Genomic DNA, 20,805 nt, shown 5'->3' with positions numbered 1-20,805 from the left:
TGTTCCGACGCAGCCCCTTTCGTTGTTGTGATTTATCCGTCGCTAAGCTATAGCCATCCTATTCACGTATACATGGATTCATTGTACGTTGCTTCGCATCATTCGCCTCCGGATCAGCGATCCTGCGGACATGCTTGAAGCCGGGAGGCCCTGTGCAAATCCCGATCAATCATCCCGGGCTCCATCCTCTTCATCGCTCGAGTCAACCTCAGCCTCGCACTCCGAACCGAGTGTCACAGTATGGTTGCCCCTGCTTCGATGGTCCTTGAGACAGACGGTGATTGACTGGAGTGAACCAGACGACTCAGTTCCCCGCCGGATATGATTCGCGTATGCGTTCATGTCCCACCCCGCGAGGACCTCCTCGACCGGGTAAAGCGGGCGGTATTCTGCAGACCGAAGCGGACGACGACCGCTGCTAATCTGGGAGCAGTCTATCGTGAGCTTGAATGAGCGGAGGTCCCGCAGCGGCGCGACGATGTGTGGGGCGATCGCAGCCTACAAACAGGTAGCATGAGCACTCGCACGAAGACAGTGATGTGCAAGGTCAAGGAGAAAGCTAAACTCACCAATGCGGCTGAGATGTCCAACGAGCTACGCTCAACGACGCTCAGTCTGACGTCCAGTGCAAAGTGTTCCACCGCTTCGACACATGGGTGGGAGAACGTGTGCCAGAAGCCTGCATCGGGATCGGCCAGCAAGTATCCCCCGTCTATGCAGAGATGCAGACGGTGGGGCCGGGCATCGTCAAGGACAGCACGGAGCACGGCGGGTGAGAGCAGTGCTTCGCCTTCGGTGTCGATATTGACCGCGCGGATCGGACAGCGGATGCCGAGCAGGTACAGACTGAGGACAGACCCGCGGAAGCTCCTGAGCGAGGGCCACGCGCCGAAGTGCTCCTGCTCAGACTGATTCCTGGCGCGGCGCTTTTCTATCTCTCCAAGGTTACAGCGGTGGTGGTAAGATATCTGCGTCGTAAGGTGCCGCAGGTGCGGGAATGCCCGAACGTAGTGATGCGTCCACGGGGCCTTTTGGGTGCAGCCGAGGTGGAAGGTGGTGACATGGGGATACTGAGGGGTATCGGGAACGCCGACGAAAGACTTCGCGACAAGTTCTCGCAAGGAGCCTTGGGAGCCTTGCAGAAGGCGTATCGGATTCTTGTCTTCGGGAGGAAGCACGGTGTCCTTCATAGTGATGTCAGCATAGAGCAAAGAGGCACGCAATGCCTTCAGCATCCGGATGGCCCGTGGTCCTGCGTCGACAATCATGAGATATCGAATTGTGTGCAGACCGGCGATTGCTTCGGGAAGGTCGGGATGCCAGCCCAGAATTCTCTCCGAAAAATAGATCGACAAGCGGCGGAGAGACCCTGAGGAAGCCAGTGCGACGAAAAGCTTATGAAGCAACTTCCCAAGTTGACCCTCTGGCGCACTCGAGCGTTCATTTATGAATAGCGCCAATATGTGAAGCAGCCTGATACGGTGGTGCCAGTCGCTGCCGCCGACTAGGAAATGCGCGAAAGAGACGAACTGCTCCTTGGACTTGAGGAAGACGCCGTCCTGGAGGATGTACTTTGAGCAGTACTGGTGAATGATGTGGCACGTCTGTGCAAGAGTGCAGAGTGTTTCTCGGTCGGAAAATGCGAGGATGTTTAAAAGGACGTCGTTATTGAGTTGAAGGCCTTGAACGGCGCTCGCCGCGATCTGCTACATGTATCGTACTGAGCTGCGGGCACATCATAGATCATTCAACAGTGCAGGCTTACTTTTTGACATGTCGAGTCCATCGTCTTTCGTGATAGGGAATAGGAGAACAACGGATCTGGTGAGTTCAAGCTGTCCCGTACAATAGCGTTCACAGTGGTACGTACCCAGGTACAAAAACACCTCGCGCGCGATACTGAACGCTTCGGCAAGTGCCGACGAGCAGACGCTCACTCGCTCGAGACCAAAATCCAACACGTAGGATCCATGTGTTTATGGCATCGTGGCTCACTCAAGGTGCTGAAGCAGCATTTTTCGCCACGCGCAACAATGTTGATTCTACTGGTAAGTCAACAGTCGTCACAACGACCGGATGGTGAAGTGAAAACAGGACATCGATAACAATTCGGACGGCTGTAGTGGCGACACCGCGCGTTGCGTACTGCAACCCGGCCTAAGCTGAAGTGAGTGTACCGGCCTACTCGGCGCTCCATTCGTCGTGGACGTCAGGCTCGTATTTCATACCGAGAGTGACGGTCGTATCCTCCAGCGAACGATGGTTCCACAGGGAGACGGTGATAGAGCGGAGTGCTGTGGCGGACCCGCCGACTTCGTCTTGTATCCGTTGCGCATAGGCGTCCATATCCCATTCCACTAGCGCCTCCTCGACGTGTACTAGTAGCGGATCACCTTCGGCCGACAGCGGACCGTCGTCATTGAAGTACCAGGAGAAGTCGACGGTAATCCAGACCGCCACAAGGGACTGGAGAGGTTTGAGGACATGTACGATGACTGCCTCCTGCGAAATATGTATGGTCAGAAGACTGCTTGAGAAACCATCGAAGCGTTCCGAGCAAGGACACTCACCAAAACTGCCAAGATGTCCGTCGTCTCATCCAGTGTGCTCAGCATGAGTTCGAGCTTGAAGTACCGCAGCCCATCAACACCGTCGTAAGTGAACGTGGGCCAGAAGTCAGGATCGAGTACCCAAAAGACACTATCGAGGGAGAACTCGAACCGTCGCGGACGAGTATCCCCCAAGACCGTGCGAAGCATCTCGGGCTCCAGATCATTTTCGGCATGGTCGATTACGAGCGTAGGGATGCACTGCGTAATCCCGAGCAGGTAGAGAGTCAGGAAGGAGCCGTGGTAGCTGCTGAGAGACGTCCACATCCCGAACTCGGCCTGCTCCATGATGTTGCAAGCACGCCGTGGCTCGTACTCCTCGCGACGCTTGAACACGTTGCAGTCATCAGTGGATAGGACTTGCAGATTGGGGAATGCCTGAACGTAATGACATGTGTGGAGGAGGTCGGCGAAGCTGAGGTGGAGACTGGTGACGTGAGGGTACCATGGATCGACGAGTGCAGATGTGGAAAATGTGACGGAGACCCGATACAAGGTGTCACTAAAATTGCGCAAAAACCACATTGGATTCCTAGCGTAAGCTGATAGCATCCTGCCCTCCTCGTCGCCGGGGGGCGCCAGTACGACCGTGGCCTTCTCCAAAGGGCAATGCAGCTTGCCCAGCATCCTGACGGTGCATAGCCCGGCTTGCGTGACACTCAGCCATTCGAGTGTCGTTATCCTGGAGATAGCATCTGGCACGGAAGGGTGTAGCCGCAGAAACCGCTCAGAGTCGACGATGCACAGGCTGCGCAGATCGCCGGAGACTGCAAGGGACTGAAACAGTGTCGCGAGCGCCATACCGGTAATCCGGGAGAGCATCGGGGGGCGGGATGGGCAATAAGATGGTGATATCAACCTCAAGGATTGGAGTACCTTGAGTCGGTATGAGTGGTGTTTGTTGAGCATGAAAGTTACGAAGGACCAGATACGCTTGTCGTCGTTGAGGGAAACACCATCCTGGAGCAGACGTCTCCCGCCGTAGTAGAGAAGTAACGGGCATGTCTGCATCAGGGTAGGCAGCGCGTCCTCATCCACAAAAGATGCGATGTGTAAAAGCACATCGTCGTCGAGCTGTGTGTGGCTCATCTGGGGGCCGTGGTACTGTGAGGTTAGACAGCAAGGATTGCATTGAGACTCAATGACTCACAGTTCAATGCGAGATCGCGCAAATTTTCCAAGTAGACAATAATTATCTTTTTGGAGTCTCTGTACTAATGTATCAGGATGCACAGGAGGAGGTGTTTGGAGGCCTTGAAATGACACTATTGGGAGGGTCATATATACGTTGTCGGGGACTCGGCGTCGTCCCCGTAAGTTCAAGACTTTTGTGTTTGAAGCCAGATCTGTTTTCTAGCCTACGCCAAGGCTCTCGCATAGATAGAAAGAGGGGAATAGAAAGTTGCGCCTACGCAGTGTAGACATTAGCACGATGGTTGTAGTCAAAGGCAGAAAGGAGACGTGTCAATATTGACGCACAGATTAGACTTTTTAGCGCCGGTCTCCCTCGGCGTGATAATCGCGAGTGAGTCCAACGGAAGTGCGACTGGCAACTCTTTGCACGCCTCAACGCCAGATATCCGCGCTCATAAATCACCATGGACGCTGTTCAAGAAAATAGCTGAACTTTGTCATGTACAAACGCCATTGCATCAATTGAGGCGTTCGGAGGGCCCGGTAACTTGAAAGGATACGGTGAAGGATAGTCGATTTACGCGTTCAACAATCGACCCCATGAGCCTGCACTGCTGGCGTAGTTTAAACTACAAGACACACCGGTACAGCCGTCGCTACGCCTGGCCCTCGAGATACGCCTTCAGCTCCTCCGCCTGCGCGATGTCGATGAAGCTCTCCTCCAGATCGCCAGAGATGAACAACTTAGTCGCGTACGCGCCCGGGCCCACGAAAATCCGGCACAACTCATACAGCGTTTTTCCGTCCACGGTCGCACTCGCCGCCTACAAGCGCTCGGCCTTCACGAACCAGCTGGGGAGTGTGCTGTTCTACGCGATGCGGTGAGGTCCGGCTGGACGTGCGTGATCTGCTCGGACACGCGCGTACTGCTACGCTGGACGCTAACATGCCGACTTTATAAACTGTATCTCTCATTTGCGGTTCTGCAGGACTCGGTTGGTAGATGCCGCGAGCAGTGGTCTTGTTCAATAGAAATAGGGGGTTGAGCGGACACGCTGGAATTGGCTGCTGGCCCGGCTACGCTATGGCTGACAAGCAAATACACTGGCGCAGTCAGCTCCAGGTTAGGACGGTACAACTACTACCACCCCTGCGCACCGACTGCAAAGCCTTCTTCAGCACTAGGCATTTCTCCGAGCTTATACACGGGGCCGAGCTGCACAGTCTGCTCAGCTCGCGTCCGATGTCCACAGATGCGGACCGCGACAGACTTCAGAGGCCCGGACGCGCCAGCCGCGCGCACACGGGTTGCAAACCTGTCCATGTCCCACTCCTCCAGCGTCCATTCGAGCGCACCGAGCGGGCGCACAGCAACCGGGGACGGGTCCCCGCTCCCCGCAGGCGCGGCATCCAGAGACAGGCTGAACGAGCGCAGCGAGTACACCGCCGACACGACATGAGCCACGAGATTGTCCTGCAGCACGATGTCAGCGAAGCGTGCATTGGGGAGCGCGTGCCACGTACCAAACCGCGCGCGAGGTCGACCTCCGGTCCGGGTTCCTGGTCGTCGCCGTAGTTCGGATGGAGCGGGAACACGAGCTGGAGGTGGACGAGAGACTGCAGGGCGGGGCGGGTCCAGGCGGACAGGAAGGCGGGGTCGAACAGCCAGCGTCCGTTGTAGGAGGTGAGGGAGATGTGCCGCGGGTGGGCGACGTCGACGCACGAGAGCAGCATGTCCAATGCCTTGGAGGGAACCTCGCGCAGGTCGTAGTCGTCAGTGATCTCGAGCGCATGGATATGACACGGAGGCGCGAGGAGGAAGAGCGTCGGAATCGAGCCATCGAATTTCCAGAGGGAAGACCAAGCCCCGTACTGCGCCTGCTCGCGCTCGTTCTTGCTTCGAAGCTCATCCAAGTCGTCTGGGGAAGACAAGTCGTCACTGTCGATCCAATGCATCACCTTGAGGATCCGTAGGTTGGGGAATGCGTGGACGTAGTTGCGTGTGCGAAGCGTGTCGGGAAACAGATGGGCCAGGTTAGCCATACGTGGATAACGCGGGCCGACATGCGCCCCTCTGAGTCCGCTGCCGGACACCGTCAGCGAATGGAGCGAGTGCTGAGAGCCGTGGAGGATGTGGCTCAGCGTCATGTCATCGAGGCGGAATGGCTCGCTATCTTCCTCATCCTCGGAGTCTTCATCGTCCTCGTAGAGGCCGTCCATGGAGAGGTCGGCATCACCGAGGGTCGACCGCGACATCATGAGCATGTTCGCCCCCCGTGATGCTATAAGGGCCAGATGAATGTCTTTGAGAGTTCCCACCATAGAGATGGCACTAGAGAGGTCTGTTTTCAGGTCCAAGACGACCTCTATATCATCGATGGTCAAAATTTGAAGGCTGCCATGGCGGGCGAGCAGCAAGAACAAACTCTCCAGAAGGGGCCCGACCTCCTCCGCTTGCATTGTTGGCCACTGGGTGTCTTTGCTTCTTGTCAATTCCAGCCAATGGAAGTGGGAAAGGCGGTAGAAGGGATCACGCGCAAGGAACTGCAAGAAAGACAAGACAGCCTGCTTGGACTCGGTGTCGAGACACACCGGGCCCCATGCGAGGAGAGCCTTAGCGCCATAGTGGTTGAGTGTACGACAAGTTTGCATGAGCTGACAGATTGTCCTTTTATCGGCGAAGGACAAGACACGTAGTAGGACGTCGAGGATGAGCTTGGCGTCGTCCATCTGCAAGTGTTGATTACTTCAGTGTTTGGGATGAGAGCGATGGGAGCATACTCACAGCTGGCAATCTCAAGTTGATTGCTTCGCCCACAGAGATCGTTGACCAAGACTTCTCGCGTAGCGGCCTATATAAGTGATGGAGGCCTGTCCGAATTCTACAAAGGAGCACATACACGGGTGAAGGATTCCGTAACAACGATACCGGCCAACCGGCGCCCGAAGTCCTAACACTACATCGAGATTTGTGTCGAGACTGACGTTGACAGAGGTCGTATAGACCCTAGGCGCACTCGCGGTAGGTAGAAGGGATCACCAGAATACCCAGTAACAGATGACGGAGAGTACTACTTCAAAGAGACGCAAGATCAAGTAGGCGCCAATGAGCGGTGGTGGGCGCTTACATCGCTCTGTTTAAGGCTATTTGCGTTCCGTGGCTGCGGAGGCGTCTCGCTGCGCTGGGCGTCTACGAGTGGCCATTGTTCTTCTCGATGGATACTTTTGTTGTGCAAGTACAATGAGGCCCGCACGGCGACGTCCGCTTGGAGCACAAAGAGAGAATTTTATTCCTCGTGTGAGCTGATGCCACGCGTGCGCGGGCCGCGCGCGCCAACGCTCGCTCATAAGACCCGCCCTCCTTCCCAACACGTTCTGCATTCTACTCATCCTACCTGCCTTCTCAGCAGCTCTCCGCCTCCCCTCCTCCGCGCTCCGCGTTCCATCTCGCCTTCGGGCTTCTGCTTACAATCTTCCAGGGTGCAGGCACACCAAAATCCTTGATACACGTTCTTTCTTTGTCTTAAGACGCCCACCGCATCCTTCCGCTTCTTGAACACTACCACCTCCTACACGAACTCAAGATGTCTACCAAGAAAGGATGTGAGTCTCCTGGTCATGTATTTTCCCCAAGTCAATGACTGACGTGCATAATCAGACACATTCCTCGCTCTCAACGCCGTCCGCGCCTTGAGCATCATCGCCCTCTTGCTCCTCTTCGCGAGCAGCATCGTCACCATGGTCCAAGACGTCAAGTCAGTCAACGCATTCATCGCCGCTGGCAAAGCGGACTCGAACATACGCGTCGCCGAGGGCAACAGCACGGACGTCGATTGTATAAGCACCGACACCGACTACATCGAGTATGTTCCCCTTTATCCGCGCATAGCGCTTCGCTGACACACATCCTCGCATAGCGGAAGCACGGTCCCCAACCAGCCCGCGGGTGCCTTCTGGGCCGTCCTCAACAGGCTCCTGATCATCTTCCAAGTCATTGTCCTCATCATGTCCGAGGTCGGCTGGCCTGCCGCCTTCTTCTCCCGCTTCTTCCCCATCCTCGGGAACGAGTTCGGCCTCGGCGCGCTCGGTGTCATTCAGTGCCTGTACGTCTCCTTTCCCTTTGCGTAGTGCTCCTTTGTTGACCTTTCACGCACAGACTCGGCGCAGCCGTCCTCTCGCACCACGTCGACGAGTTCTCGCTCGTCTCCGCCTTCTTCCTCTTCTCCATCGGCTGCCTCAACATCCTCCTCGGGCTCATCTACCGCGAGTCTGCGAAGACGCGCCGTTCGGTCACCGCGTGGCGCGAGCGATACCAGGACGTGCTCCCCACCACCGCCCCGCTCGGGCCCCCGCGCACGCTCGTCATGCGCTCCGCGTGGGAGAAGGAGGGCGCGGAGGCGTCGCGCTCGGGCAGCCTCAGCAGCCAGAAGAGCGGGATGGGCTTTGGGCGCCAGGGCGAGAAGGCCGCGCTCGGGCGCGGGTACACGGTGACGCGCCCCGAGGAGGCGCTGCCCACGTACGTGCCGAAGCGCACGGTGACCGTCCGCGACAGCACCGTGAGCTATGCGGAGTCGGAGACGGTTGCGTGACCGCGCTCCGACGACGGACGGATCAGGTTGAACCTGACTGACGCGATGCGACGACGATGACGATGAAGATGACGACGGTGGGACGACTTGCAGGACTCTCGTGCTCCCCTCTTGACTCTCACTCACCCCACGCACACTTGCATATACGTGTATCATTGGGCACCGCGGCGTCGGGCCCCCCTATTTGTAGCCTCTAGTCGTGCTTTGTATCATTGCTATCGTTTTCTCTGGGATAACTTGTGCTAGAAAGCGAATACCGGGTGTGAAGATTGGTATGTCGATATTCGACAGGGACGGCCCACGAGGTGGTCTCGCTATAGCCGGTCTGAATCGTTACATCTTTTAAATAGTAAGTATAGTGACTACAGGGAATGCGCCATGTCGCTGGTCACTATGTGCATATTATACGGCAGAAGGGGCGCTCACATGCTATCTATGCAAGAGATATAAGAAACAACATGCCAGTGTGGCGGAATCAACGATAACAAACATTCCGAACAATATGCGGACTGGATCGAACCCTATGAATATACCGCGTCACCTAGCCCCAACTCCCTCGATTATACACCGCAGCTGAGAAGGGCGCCCTACAAATCACAGCTGTGAGTGCCCATGATAACCTAACGACGCGCTAGAGTCGGCGTATGACGGGCCATACGGGCCTGGAGCCTGGGGAAGCGGGGCATCCGGGTCCCCTCGCGAGTTCGGCGCGGGCGTCGGCGCTGCATTGCACACCTGTAGCACTTGTTGCTCCCCTTGAGCGGGATATGGATTCGGCTGTGGCTGCGTCGTGACGAGGGGTATAGCGTCCTGTGAAGCGGAGTATCCCACGGGAACCACAGAGGCATGTCGCCCGACGACGGAGGAGGTCCATACGGGCGCACTGTGCGACCGGTTGAGCGCGAAGACGAGTAGGGTGATTGCGTAGGTGTGTACTGCGAGTGTGGGAGGGGGAGGGGTCAGCGGGACGAAGACAGAAATACACAGCGTGGCGCCGAAGATCAGAGGAGCGGGGCACTCACGGGCGATCCAGGCCGCGAACGAGATCCCCACTAACACCTGTGTTTCGTTGCACACTTGTTGAATGTTCGGGGACAGGAAGTCGGACTCGCAGGAAGCATCCCCAAAGGGAGTTCGCAGCGTTATGTGTGCGCTGAGAATGCCCTCTGCGAGCCACAAAACCCCCAAAATCGCTATGAAGGCACAGCGTAAGTCGATGAGGCAAGGGGATGTCTTGCAGCGTAACACCCACAGGTCCAGACGAGCTCGACCACCACCATTGACGTAAACGCGCCCGTGCGTAGAAAGCCGACCAGGAGCCTGAGAATAGGTTGAAGAATCAGCTATCCGCAGTTCGGCGAGGAGAGTGGGAAAGGGACGAGCATGACGATCACGGTGGAGGCGGTTATCGCCCCTACGGCAATCCCGAACACCTCGAACACCGGCGACAATGGGTGTTGAAAGAAGGCGAGCACGAGAAATTGATCAGCCTTGGAAAGCGATATCGACTTGAGTCGCACTCCGAGCGAGAGTACGGCGATTCCAGCAGCCGCGCTGAAACCTGAGGAGAAAGGGTATGTGAGTACGACACATGTCCGACTTGATCTGCTAAATTGCAGTGGGCACACACGACTCACCCAGCGTTAAGCCGCGCCAGATTTGCAACGACGATGACATTGTGTATTGCGACTCGCAGGACTCGAAGCAGTAGTATCGGAACTTGGCAGTATGAGCTAGAAGACCTTGCTCAGGGTTGACTCAGGAAGAGCGAGGGAGTCGTATAACACTTTGCTCTGAGCGGGCGATGCAGCTTAACTTATGTGTTTCTCGCTTTACGTACCTTCCTTTGTGCGCTGTACATGTATCACAGATACTTCAACATAGCACAGCACACCCAGTGCAGTGGGCGCAACTGACAGCTCACAACGACGCAGCTGGTTCGTGGCGACCTATTAAGATACCCTTTTGAGATGTGATGACAGATCGGTCGCAGCGCCGGGTAGTAGTAACGCGACGCCAAGAATCTCTCGCCCCTCGACATTCTGAGTGACTGGCAAGCTCAATAGCCTGGAGCGCAATGACCTTCATTCGAAGCATCCTGAACATTCTGCGTCAACCGGAGTGCGTCCGTATCTGTAAGAAATCACTGACCTTGTGGACGGATGCAGCTATGCTACGCCGGCGCACAAGTGCGCCGATGTCAACGGCCACGGTATATATGAGGAAAGGGCGCGGAGGCGTTGTTTGGCAACCACTCCGCTACTTGAAGAAGAGGCGTTTGTTTGTTATTAGTCGAGTAACCTGCCTGCCAGCGGGGTCGACGCCACAGGCGTCCTTGTTGGACACCTTGAAGCTCGGGATACGGAGGATGAACCTCCGATCCTGGTTATGTACTGCGGAAGACGCCAGCTGTTCACATACATTGATGCTCATGATAAAGATACAAGGAACATGGTGAAAGCGACGCATTCGAAGCCCGAGATGGTGGTGGAAGAGGATCAAGAGTGATCAAGAGTCGTGGGAATCTATATGTACAGGCGCACGAGACTATATACGAGTTCCAGAGACTATCCTCATTGCAACGAATTGACAAAATGGCAGCTTATACTTAAAATGTTCCACGACCTCCCAATACTCAAGATTCTGAACCGATGAGCGGACACCCAGCGAATACGACAATGATATCACACAAACCCCATCTCCCTCGCGCGTACACCTGATCACAGCTGTGGGTGCCCACTATAGCCTACCGTCACGCCGGGCACGTACGACGTATATCCTATCTGAGGCGTCGGCATCGCATTGTACGCATGCATCTGCCCTTGCTATACCCCGCCCCATCCCTCGATCACACACCGCAGAGAAAGGAGCCCTAATACAGCTGCGGATGCCCATGATAGCCTAGCGACGCGCTAGACCCGGTGTAGTACTACATGATGCCCATCGGGGGCTGGTAATACTGGTATGGGGGAGGCGCATCCGAGTCCCCTCGCGAGCTCGGCGCAAGGGTCGGCGCTGCATTTGACGGAGTCTGCACCATTTCAGATTGTTGCTTCCCTTGAGCGGGACATTGGTCCGGCTCGGGCTCCGGCTCGGGCTCCGACTGTGTCATAACGAGGGGCATAAAGCCCTGTATGACGGTGTGTTCTTCGGAAACCTGGGAGGCGTGTTGTTTCAGGGAGGAGGTCCATATGGACGCGCAACGCGACTTGTTGCGGAGCGCGAAGACAAGCAGGGTAATCGCGTAGATGTGCACTGTGGATGCACAGTATTAGCGGGCTGAAGACAGAAACACACAGCATGGCGCCGACTGTCAAAGGGGTGGGGCACTCACGGATGATCCAGACCCCGAACGCGATCCCCATTATCGCCTGTGTTTCGTTGCACACCTCTTGGAGGGACCCGGTGAACACGTCGCAAGAGAAATTGTCGAAGTTGAGCGCCGTCAAGTGCGCGCCGAGCACACCCTCGGCGAACCACAACACCCCCAGGATCGCTGGGTGAGTACCTGGTAAGCCCAAAGGCAAGTACAATCCTCGGAGAGGAACACGCACATGACCAGACGAGCTCGACCACCACCATGGACGTGAAGGCACCCGTGCGCAGATGGTCGACCACGAGCCTAGGATGCGTTCATAGGATCAGCTGCAGTGTAGGTCGCCGAGGCAGCGGGAAAGCGACGAACATGACAAGCGCGGTGGACGCGATGATCGCCCCTACGGCAATCCCGAACACCTCGAACCCTGGCGAGAATTGGTGTTGAAAGAACACGAGCACGCCGAGAAATGGATCAGTGTGGTCCTGGGAAAGCGATATCGACTGCAGTCGCACTCCGAGCGAAAGTACGGCGATTCCTGACGTCGCGCCGGAGGCTGGAGGAGAAAGCGTGAGTACGACGCATAGTGAGTATCCGACTTGGTCGGCCGGATTACGCCGGGCGCACGCGACTCACCTAGCACAAAGCGGCGGCAGATTTGCAGAGATGAACTCATCGCGTCTTGCGCCAGGCAGGACTAGAAAGCTGCGATATTCGAATTAGAAGGCGTTGTGAACAAGAGGACGACCTTGTGCAGAGCGGGCCCAGAAAGTACGGGGGTATCTGCGTGTCTCGAGTTGTCTTATAGACCTGAGTCGCTTGCGCGCGGTACATGTCAGTATCAAAGATACTTCCTGAGGTCAACACAACATAATCAGTGGAAGACGCCACTGGCAGCTCACAGAGACGCAGCTGCTTTGCGGTGACCTTTGAGATACCCTGCTGAGGTCCGGTGACAGATCGGCCACGCTGCGGCACCGCTGGCAGAATTGCGACAAGGAAGTGCCTCATCGGGGCTCCTACCCGGGTGGGCTCGATAACTCGGGGTGCGGTGATCTTAATTCAAGGCACGCTAAACGAACTGCGTCAACTCCAGTCCATCCAGGCGTACTTGAATGGAATCACTGACCTGGTGGGCGAACAACCCTGGTACAGAATTCCTGTGCGCAAACGTCGCCACATATGAGCCAAGGACGTGGAGGCGCTGTTCGACGACCCCACCTGCCATGACCTGCAGGACATAGGAAGTAGTGAAGAAGCTGCTCCGGGCGAGAGGCGCCCAGATGTGCACGCCACAGTCCTGTGTACACATCGCCGCCCCGATGCCAGCCAGCGGTGAACGCCTGAACACCGCCCACGCAAATGACCGGCTACCCGTGCACATCGTCCCCACTATGTGGATGAATTACATTAGCAGACAGAATAGCGAGATAGATATCCATAGCAGACGTGCCGAGCAGCCCTTCCAAGAGCCGCCCACATTGAAGAACCCAAAGAAAACTTATCACCCCACCCGATCCACTCCGTCTCCAAACCGTCACCCCGCGCACACAGCTTACACCTGCGGATGCCCATTATGCCCCGCCGTCGCGCCCGACGCGTACGTCACCGCCGGCGACCCGTGCGGCGCGGGGTACCCCTGCACGCTTGGCGGCGGCGCAGGCGCAGGCGAGGGCGACGGCGCCCCATACATCTGCATCTGGGGTTGCAGCTGCGGTTGGTGCGGCTGTGGAGCGACGAGGGGGAGCGCGGGCGCAGGGTTCGAGCTGGGCACGACGGAGGGGTGCTGCTTGACGGAGGAGGTCCACATGGGCGCGCCGCGCGAGGCGTTGATGAGCGCGACGGTGAGGAGCGTGATCGTGTATGCGAGCACTGTTCGCAGAGGGTCAGTGGGGTGTAACTGGGGAGGGAAGGGGGGAGAAGGAAGGGAGGGGAGGGAGGGGGACGTACGGACGAGCCAGGTGATGAACGCGAACGCCTCGATCGCGCGCGTCTCGTTGCACGCCTGGTTGAGGAGCGTGGACACGAAGTCGCACGTCTGGAACACGGCTGATGTGTCGTTTGCGGTGAGCGCGCCCTCCGCGAGCCACAGAACCCACAGGATCGCTAGAAAAATCGTGTCAGCTGGAAGCAAGAGGGAAACACGAGTGGGACGTACAAATCCAGATGAGCTCCACAAGCACCATGGAGGTGAACGCGCCTGTGCGTAGGTAGTCGACCACGAGCCTGTCAGGACGTCAGATATGGCGAACGCCAGAGAGCGAAAAAGATACGGACATGACGGTGACGGTGACCACGTTGAGCACGCCCACGGCGATACCGAACACCTCGAAGTTGTCGAAGCCCTGGAAGTACTTCTCGGAGAGCGCGGTGAGGTCCGCCCCGAGAGAGAGCACCAGGATACCCGAGAACACGCTGAAGCCTGCAGACGGCGTAAGCATGATGCAGGACGGACTGCGAGGTTTGCACGATGACTTGGACTCACCCAGCGCGACGAGACGGAAGATCTGCAGCCAAGTCATCATCATGTATCCCAAGTAGCAGATCTAGAGGCGGTAGAGAGAAATCCAACTAGACAGAACCCAAGACCAAGCAGGGAAGGAAGACGTCGCGCGGGGTGCCTGGGTATCCGCCATCTTAAGTACCTCCATAGACGCACTGCATCACCGAACGTACAGAACTCAAGTAGAGCCCGCATCATTAGTGTCGCCTCCCTGACGGCCAGCCAGTGCGAGGGGGCGCCACCAGCCCTCTGACAATGAGACGATACTCCGTGCTAGCCGCACGATAGAGGACATCGCGCTTCTTCTCCTTGACGTGCGATGACAGATCGACCGCGCTAGCGTGGACGGTTGCCCATATATGATCCAATTACGACACCGGCTGCATCTCGCGGGCCGTCGACGGCGGGAAAGATATACACCTCCTGGGCCTCGATAGCTGGATGGCTGGGGTATAATTAGCGGGGGGCGAGCAATGTTTAATGCCGCAGACAAGGAGCCCGTGGAGGGTTCAGGTAACTTCTTCCTAAACAAGCGATGTCAACTCTGTCTGCGCGTGCCTGATGGAGATAACTCACGTTGTACATGGCGCTGCTGCATCCGGCGACTCGCGCGCGCCTGGCCGAAGAGCAGAAGACGCGGAAGCATCTCTCGTCGACCACATAGTGACTCAAGGAAGATGTGTGTTCTTGCAGACCGCAGCGGTAGAAGACGAGGAGGAGTCAGAGACGGCAGTGATTTGACGTGTATATCAAGATGAGCTCGTCGATCAAGTGTCTCGCCGCCACAAGCGCCGTTGTCAGACAACGAAGTCGTCGGGCCACGAGCCATGGGCTGCGAGCTATTCCAGGACACCGGGCAATAAATATTGCGGAGGTCTGTCATCCATGTTTCGGCCATCTTCAAAAGTGAGTTGCCTTGAATGCCAACGCGCTGCATAGAACTTGAAGGTCCACATCTGGAATCAGTTCCAAGGATGTCCGAATTGCCAACCTCCGCATACATTGTCAGAGGTCCTGCTATTCGTGTGCCCGTGGATCGCAAGAAGAAGCCACGCCCGGATACTGGAGAGTCGCAACACCAAACGCACCCGCCGGCGGGATCATCCCAACGCGCTCACCCGTCGGCATCGGGCACGCGAACGACAACGCCTGCCAAATCGGGCCTCCAGCATGCAACGCGGTCACATGCCGCCTCCCACGCGAGCGCGACGCGTCGGGCCTCGGCGAGTCGCCACGCAACAACACCTCCCAGCGTCGCCAAGCGCGCTTCGCCGTTCCTTGTGCTCACACAGCCCGGCACCACTCCTTGTCAGTCGCGTACCTGCCTGGCTCCCCCACAGCTCCGCTTCCTGTCACCTCTGTTGGTACGAAGCATTCTTGGCGACCGCCGCGCGGCTCGACTCAACTGCAGCCCAGACTGGACTGCGACTCGATGAACAGCGAGCAGAGCTACGGTGACAGACGGACTCACCGGGGATCAAAGGGCTGCACGCCTTCCCCTCCGCCTACTCGGCACAGCGCGCGTTTCGAAACTCGGTGCGTGCGTCCTTTCCGGAGGTGGGAGCGTCCGCGGGTGCGCTGTCGCGTCGCGACTTGCGCGACAACGTTGACTGCGGCGAGGGCGATCAAGCCCGCTCCTACACTCGCTAACACCGCGACTTGGAGACGCTCCAAGGGCCCGCACAACGACGAGTCGCGGCGCAGCCCCCGCCCAACCGCTACGCGCAATTCCGATTCGAACGCGGGGCCTGGCCGTGGCAACTTCCAGGGCAGGGGACCGGGGTCATGGTGTGTATTCCTGTCCTGGCTCATTGTGCTATTCTCGTTCTCGTGCGCGCCCCCGGTTGCTGAGGAGACACGGCCACCTGCGCGCCGCGCCGCAGACCCGCACATTGATATCCCCGTAAGCGCCTGCCGCCAGGGCTGCGGGGGGCGCTGCGGGGATAGAGTACAGATCAGCCGACTTTGAGGGCGGGATCTCTCGGGGGACTCTTGGGGGAGATCCACGGGCTGTGTGTGGTGGCGTTGGGCTTCGAAGACGGGAAGCCTGCGCATCTGTGGCCTAGGCTGCGGTGTGGGTGGGAGGGCGAGGGCAGGTGGTCGACGGAGCGCTGCACGGTGTAGCCCAGGGTGCTATTTTGACATCGACATCTGGATATTATGGTCGCGATATAACGTCGGCCGAGATCACACCCAGGTGTGGACATAGCCGGCAGGTGTATGATGAGTGTGTACGCCGATACGCGTACATATGTGGCCGCGCCGTTTCGCAAAAGGATATGTTTTGAACGGTTCTGCGGGACAACGTGTCGGGGTGCGGTGGAAGCTACGATCAAAAAAGGCCGCGGTGAGAAGAGGCCGAGGAGGACCGGAACACGTTGCTGCAGGGTGGCAGACCTTCGCGCAACCGCGGTGTTTTGGCATCTGTCAGCGCCGGATGGGTGATACTACGCGGGCCCGCGCGGGAGGCTCTGGCCCTGGATGGACGCGCCTTCTGCGGTCGGGCGGCGTTGCGGGTGCACATGGGGGCGACGTGCAATGTCTCAAGCTCGGCGGGGAGAGGATCGCGCGCTGATAGATTGGTGGGCGCGGTGTTGAATAACGTTGGGGGCTCAAATAGAGTTGACAGACTGCCTGCGTACACTCGGCCTCGGAGTGCTCCTCGGTGCCCGGCCGACGCCGCACAGCATTGTACGTTGTGCACGTGATGGTCGTCCAGTCCTCGAGCCGAGCATCGCGTGCGCAGTGTTCGCCGTCCTGTGTGCCCTCTGCGCACCGCAGCGCATGAAAAAAGAGGCTTCGGACGACGGTGCGCCCCGAGAGCGCGACGGCGAGCGGGAGGGGCAGGATCGAGGGCGGATCCGCGTCGGCGAGGGCGCGGGACGGAGGCCGGGCGCTGGGCCGGACGGCGGCGTGCAGGGAGTGACGCGGGGTGTGACGGCATGGGGGATGGGAACGTGCGAAGGGGAAGGCGCCCTGACTCATCGCCTCCGTCCGCTCATTTCGATTTGGCAACAGGGGCGACTCCTCCTCCGACATATATTAGTCCTCCACCCGTCCCCATGCCCTCTCCACCCTCGCCTCCGCGTGAGCCCCCTCCCTATCGCCCCCTCCTCGCCCCTCCCTCGTCCGGCCCTCCTCGCTCTCCCGATCGTCGTGCCCGTCCCCGATCATCTTGCACCCGCTGAGCTCGGCTTTCTGCACCATGGCCTCCTCCTCCAGTGCGATCCAGTTTCCGCGTCTCGCGTCGGCCCCGGACATCTGGAACACCACGCCCGACGAGCTCCTCTACCTCCCCGCACGCCCGCAGAACACGCGCGACGGCCGCAAGCTCAAGCAGAGCAAGTCCGCGGAGAGCCTCACCCAGCGCAAGGACCGCGTCGAGTTCCTCCGTCGGAGAGAGTGGACGCGCAGAGTGTCGTCCGGCGGCGACCAGCCTGCCTCCATCCCCGTAAGTCCCTTCAAGTTCTTGTTCCCCATCCCGCCAAGCTGTGCCCGAGGCACGCGGACTCTCCCACGTCGAACAAGCAATGCTGACTCTGCGCGCCTGCCCCCTAGAAACGCGCCCGTACGTACTCCTGGGAGGACATCATCGCCGCAGCGGACGCCGCCGCCGCCTCGTGGGACTACCCCCCTCCCCAAGGCGGCTACGCGCGCCGCCCCGACACCATCGACGAACTGGACGAATCCGACGAGCCGTACGTCATCTACACCGCAAGCCCGCGCGCCGCCGCCGCCCCCGCCGCGTATACCCCGCAGCCCGCGGGCGGCGACGTGCTCTACAGCACGTCCCCCTCGCGCTCGCCGAACACCTCGCCCGCGCCCTCGACGTCGCCCGTGCGCGACCTCTCGCCCCCCGCCGTGTCCGCGGCCGCGGCGAACAACCCGTACTTCTCCCGGCGGGGCTGGCGCGGCCCGCACTCGCGGCACTCGTCGCTCTCATCGATATCGGAGGAGGACGAGGGGCTCGCGCGGTTCTGATCCCCCGCCCGCACATCCGATCTTGCCGCGGGCTCCCTCAATCACCTCCCCTCCGAAACTGAAACGTCCGGCCCCGGGCCCGGAGAGCGACGGAGCGACGGAGAGGAAGAGCACCCCTGCCCTGGCACCCCCCACGATCTGGCAGCCTGCACCCTCGGGAGGGAGGGGCGCGTCCCCCACCCGGTGCGCGTCTCGCACGGGCGTGTGTGCCCGCAGAGCGTGCCTGGCACGCCTCCCGCCTCATGCCCCCCCCCCTCCGCTCGGACTCACACATCCACCCGCTGATGATAATGAAGATGTTGTACATACCCCCTCTGTTGCGCTTTACCCCCCTTACCCCGACCCGGCGTGCTGAGTGCCGAGTGTGGTGCGGCCGGGTCGACTGTAAAGTACGATACGCGTAGACGAAAAGGCGGCGCCCGTCCGAGGCCCACGGCCAACGGGCGCGCGCGACTAATGTGTAGAGTAGGCCTGGCAGGGCTATCGATAGCTTATGGACTGTAGTACGCGCGAGGCGGCGCCGCGGCGGACGTAATGGATTGGCTGCGCCTCCCTTCCGACCGAGGGGGGGAGGTGCACGATGCTTTTCTTGCTCCATTTATTATGTGTGAGGTGTGTTGGTGCCTACAAGTTCGCGACATGAAGTCGAGCGTGTGCCTTGTACATAAATTGCTTGACATGACCCGTGCGCGTGCATATGTTCAGCTTCCCCTGGGCCTTGGTGCGGCAATATACAACGCCAAGCTCGCGAGGCAGACCCATGTGAACCGCACCGCGGCCATCAGACGTTCAGAATAAGTGTCGCGTTCGGGCGACCTAAGTACGCCGAGTCGAGTATCATCAAACAATAAGCACGGAGGCGTGCTAGCGTCCTGCCCGTGATGGCGAAGGCAAATGCCATTGCGTGCGCAGATCCCGGGCCCGCAGCGATACACACGCCCTTCCGCCGCTCAGTGATGGCAGACGTCGAGGTCGGGCTCAAACCATCTGACCCGCTGGGACTGCGACTTTCCGGCAGACTCTGGCAGCCGGCCCTCGGCGCCTCCTATATACCGGTGGCCAGATAGTAATGTAAGCGCCGTAAACGCCCTGATATGGTAATGCCTCCACTGGGCGCCTCGCGTTCATACTCCCGGCGAGAACACTGTAGTATCTACTCCTGGCTAGTTAGACTTCGTAAAACAAGCACAGTGGTGCTCGCAACCTCAAATTATAAGATTTATGCACATTTCTACAATATTTGGGACAGGTTTGAAGCCATAGAGAGGTACTAGTAGGAGTAAAACCTTACTACTAATCTTATTAACTTGTGAGGGATGCTATAACGGTGCTCATACTTGTACAGCTTCTATTTGAGAGTGATAATACTTTAAACATGTTTCTGAAGCAGTTTCTAGGGACGCGCGCGCGATAACAATGTTTGGGGGGGGGGCACGCGCATTGCGCACGAAGTCGCGCCTCGCGCGCCGCGCGTCGCGAGGTCGCAATTACCTCGTATACCTCGCGCGACCTCGCGCGAGCAACGCGGGCACTGCGCTCACCCTTATTGACGTTCAGGAGAGGATTATATACTCCCGCGCGCGTGCAGAATCTTTCTGATTATTATTTACTTGCATTTCCACCGCCCATAATGAGTTCAGTAGCGCCCGGTAGGAGGGCGCTTGATTACGGGTTTATCTCGACTTACCTGCCTCAAAAGGTAGGTGCCTCCTGTTATCTCCCTGGTTATCGCTCACGTGAGTCTGCCATCACAGTCTGGCGGACTCCGGCGGAGGATTGTCTCCCAGTGGGTCAGATGCTCTCGTCGGGCTGGGCTGGCAACGGTGGCGACGGCGAAGTCCGCTGGGTTCGGGTTCGGGCGAGATGCGGATGCGAGCCTCGAATCTGCGCAGCGCAGTTGCTAACTGGCAGCGGTCAATAGCGGGAAGGGGACACGCTTCTCAATCATAGCACTCAGCTGCGGGGGAAAAGGATGTGGAAGAAGATGAAGAGAGGAAGATTGGGGTGCGTACTACGATCTTCGGCGACTCCGAGGGTCCCCCCCCCCTAGCGCGTCTCCGGCCCATATCGACAGGGACAGGGCGCGCCGCGGAGCGCAGCCAGAGGGGCCGCACCAAGGCCCAAGAACTTCAAGAAGGTCGGGACCCCTCCGAGTCGCCGAATGCGTACCGGGCAGCGGTTGTATGCGCGTTGCGTTCGGACCCCAGATGCACGACTGAGATTCTAGATATCTCAGCTTGGCCGCGGGTGCATTGCGAGCCTCGAGAGGTTCGAGCTCAGCCTGTGGTGAAGTCATGGATGATGTCGGTGGTGGTGGTGGTGGTGGTGGTGGTGGTGCAGGCCTGGACGCAGTCGAGCCTAGGATGTCGTACACTCGTATGCTGTAGTGACCAGCGGCGTGCTACTGAATTGCACGCTCGGAAGTCAGCGGTCGAGGAAGCTGTAGCCACGACTTCCGAGCGGGACGCCTCGCACTTGGTCCAGGATCCCGGTGCCTCTCCGTAGCCAATCGCCCCAGGCAAACCTACGGAGCTCGGCGCGGTCAGTGAGTCGGAGGCACACGGAAGGCGTAGTGCTCACAGAATGATGCCCGGGAATAGGGCGGTCCGGCAAGCTACGACCTCGCCCAGAGCGCTACGGTGACAATGTGTTCAGTACGCTTCACCGACGGGG

The 20,805-nt window shown here is 58.7% G+C and overlaps 9 protein-coding genes across 9 annotated transcripts; 2 read left to right on the top strand and 7 right to left on the bottom strand.

Moving 5' to 3' along the window:
* Positions 1-165: 165 nt before the first annotated feature.
* On the bottom strand, positions 166-1,786 carry TRAVEDRAFT_49366 (uncharacterized protein; the record flags this gene model as incomplete). The annotated part of the gene is made up of 3 exons (XM_008042040.1): positions 166-498; positions 570-1,706; positions 1,766-1,786. 3 exons carry the CDS (start codon positions 1,784-1,786, stop codon positions 166-168), a joined length of 1,491 nt encoding a protein of 496 aa, XP_008040231.1.
* Positions 1,787-2,181: 395 nt separating this feature from the next.
* TRAVEDRAFT_49365 (uncharacterized protein) lies at positions 2,182-3,698 on the bottom strand (the record flags this gene model as incomplete). The annotated part of the gene is made up of 2 exons (XM_008042039.1): positions 2,182-2,502; positions 2,571-3,698. The coding sequence occupies 2 exons, from the start codon at positions 3,696-3,698 to the stop codon at positions 2,182-2,184; spliced, it is 1,449 nt and encodes a 482-aa protein (XP_008040230.1).
* A 1,085-nt stretch (positions 3,699-4,783) lies between these two features.
* TRAVEDRAFT_30042 (uncharacterized protein) lies at positions 4,784-6,281 on the bottom strand. The gene is made up of 3 exons (XM_008041892.1): positions 5,703-6,281; positions 5,268-5,682; positions 4,784-5,217 (listed from the first exon to the last, which is right to left on the bottom strand). The coding sequence occupies exons 1-3, from the start codon at positions 5,807-5,809 to the stop codon at positions 4,885-4,887; spliced, it is 855 nt and encodes a 284-aa protein (XP_008040083.1). The 5' UTR covers positions 5,810-6,281; the 3' UTR covers positions 4,784-4,884.
* Positions 6,282-7,327: 1,046 nt separating this feature from the next.
* TRAVEDRAFT_49363 (uncharacterized protein) lies at positions 7,328-8,332 on the top strand (the record flags this gene model as incomplete). Its single annotated transcript, XM_008042038.1, has 4 exons — positions 7,328-7,346; positions 7,402-7,606; positions 7,661-7,846; positions 7,900-8,332. The coding sequence occupies 4 exons, from the start codon at positions 7,328-7,330 to the stop codon at positions 8,330-8,332; spliced, it is 843 nt and encodes a 280-aa protein (XP_008040229.1).
* A 594-nt stretch (positions 8,333-8,926) lies between these two features.
* Positions 8,927-10,009, bottom strand: TRAVEDRAFT_49362 (uncharacterized protein; the record flags this gene model as incomplete). Its single annotated transcript, XM_008042037.1, has 4 exons — positions 8,927-9,525; positions 9,585-9,675; positions 9,727-9,893; positions 9,970-10,009. 4 exons carry the CDS (start codon positions 10,007-10,009, stop codon positions 8,927-8,929), a joined length of 897 nt encoding a protein of 298 aa, XP_008040228.1.
* A 1,252-nt stretch (positions 10,010-11,261) lies between these two features.
* Positions 11,262-12,324, bottom strand: TRAVEDRAFT_49361 (uncharacterized protein; the record flags this gene model as incomplete). Its single annotated transcript, XM_008042036.1, has 5 exons — positions 11,262-11,587; positions 11,667-11,828; positions 11,887-11,954; positions 12,018-12,204; positions 12,285-12,324. 5 exons carry the CDS (start codon positions 12,322-12,324, stop codon positions 11,262-11,264), a joined length of 783 nt encoding a protein of 260 aa, XP_008040227.1.
* Positions 12,325-13,203: 879 nt separating this feature from the next.
* Positions 13,204-14,170, bottom strand: TRAVEDRAFT_49360 (uncharacterized protein; the record flags this gene model as incomplete). Its single annotated transcript, XM_008042035.1, has 5 exons — positions 13,204-13,520; positions 13,599-13,754; positions 13,807-13,874; positions 13,926-14,070; positions 14,134-14,170. 5 exons carry the CDS (start codon positions 14,168-14,170, stop codon positions 13,204-13,206), a joined length of 723 nt encoding a protein of 240 aa, XP_008040226.1.
* Positions 14,171-14,294: 124 nt separating this feature from the next.
* On the bottom strand, positions 14,295-14,868 carry TRAVEDRAFT_65713 (uncharacterized protein). The gene is made up of 2 exons (XM_008042351.1): positions 14,728-14,868; positions 14,295-14,675 (listed from the first exon to the last, which is right to left on the bottom strand). Exons 1-2 carry the CDS (start codon positions 14,811-14,813, stop codon positions 14,330-14,332), a joined length of 432 nt encoding a protein of 143 aa, XP_008040542.1. The 5' UTR covers positions 14,814-14,868; the 3' UTR covers positions 14,295-14,329.
* A 2,369-nt stretch (positions 14,869-17,237) lies between these two features.
* TRAVEDRAFT_65712 (uncharacterized protein) lies at positions 17,238-18,720 on the top strand (the record flags this gene model as incomplete). The annotated part of the gene is made up of 2 exons (XM_008042350.1): positions 17,238-17,602; positions 17,710-18,720. Coding segments are annotated over 2 exons (850 nt in total), but the record flags the coding sequence as incomplete, so codon positions are not given.
* Between the last annotated feature and the right edge of the window lie 2,085 nt (positions 18,721-20,805).

Source organism: Trametes versicolor (genome assembly GCF_000271585.1).
Source record: "Trametes versicolor FP-101664 SS1 unplaced genomic scaffold TRAVEscaffold_8, whole genome shotgun sequence".
Classification (NCBI taxonomy): Eukaryota; Fungi; Basidiomycota; class Agaricomycetes; order Polyporales; family Polyporaceae; genus Trametes; species Trametes versicolor.
Note: the sequence above shows the minus strand (reverse complement) of the source record. Positions and strands in the feature narration are given on the sequence as shown.

What these genes read in the sequence shown, in the direction of transcription:
- TRAVEDRAFT_30042 (XM_008041892.1), bottom strand. Translation starts at nt 5,809, where the DNA reads ATGTCGGCCCGCGTTATCCACGTATGGCTAACCTGGCCCATCTGTTTC. An exon ending in TCGACCTCGCGCGCGGTTTG is followed by an intron (nt 5,218 to 5,267) that starts GTACGTGGCACG and finishes ATCGTGCTGCAG; the next exon opens with GACAATCTCGTGGCTCATGT.
- TRAVEDRAFT_65713 (XM_008042351.1), bottom strand. Translation starts at nt 14,813, where the DNA reads ATGTGGTCGACGAGAGATGCTTCCGCGTCTTCTGCTCTTCGGCCAGGC. An exon ending in GCAGCAGCGCCATGTACAAC is followed by an intron (nt 14,676 to 14,727) that starts GTGAGTTATCTC and finishes TCGCTTGTTTAG; the next exon opens with GAAGAAGTTACCTGAACCCT.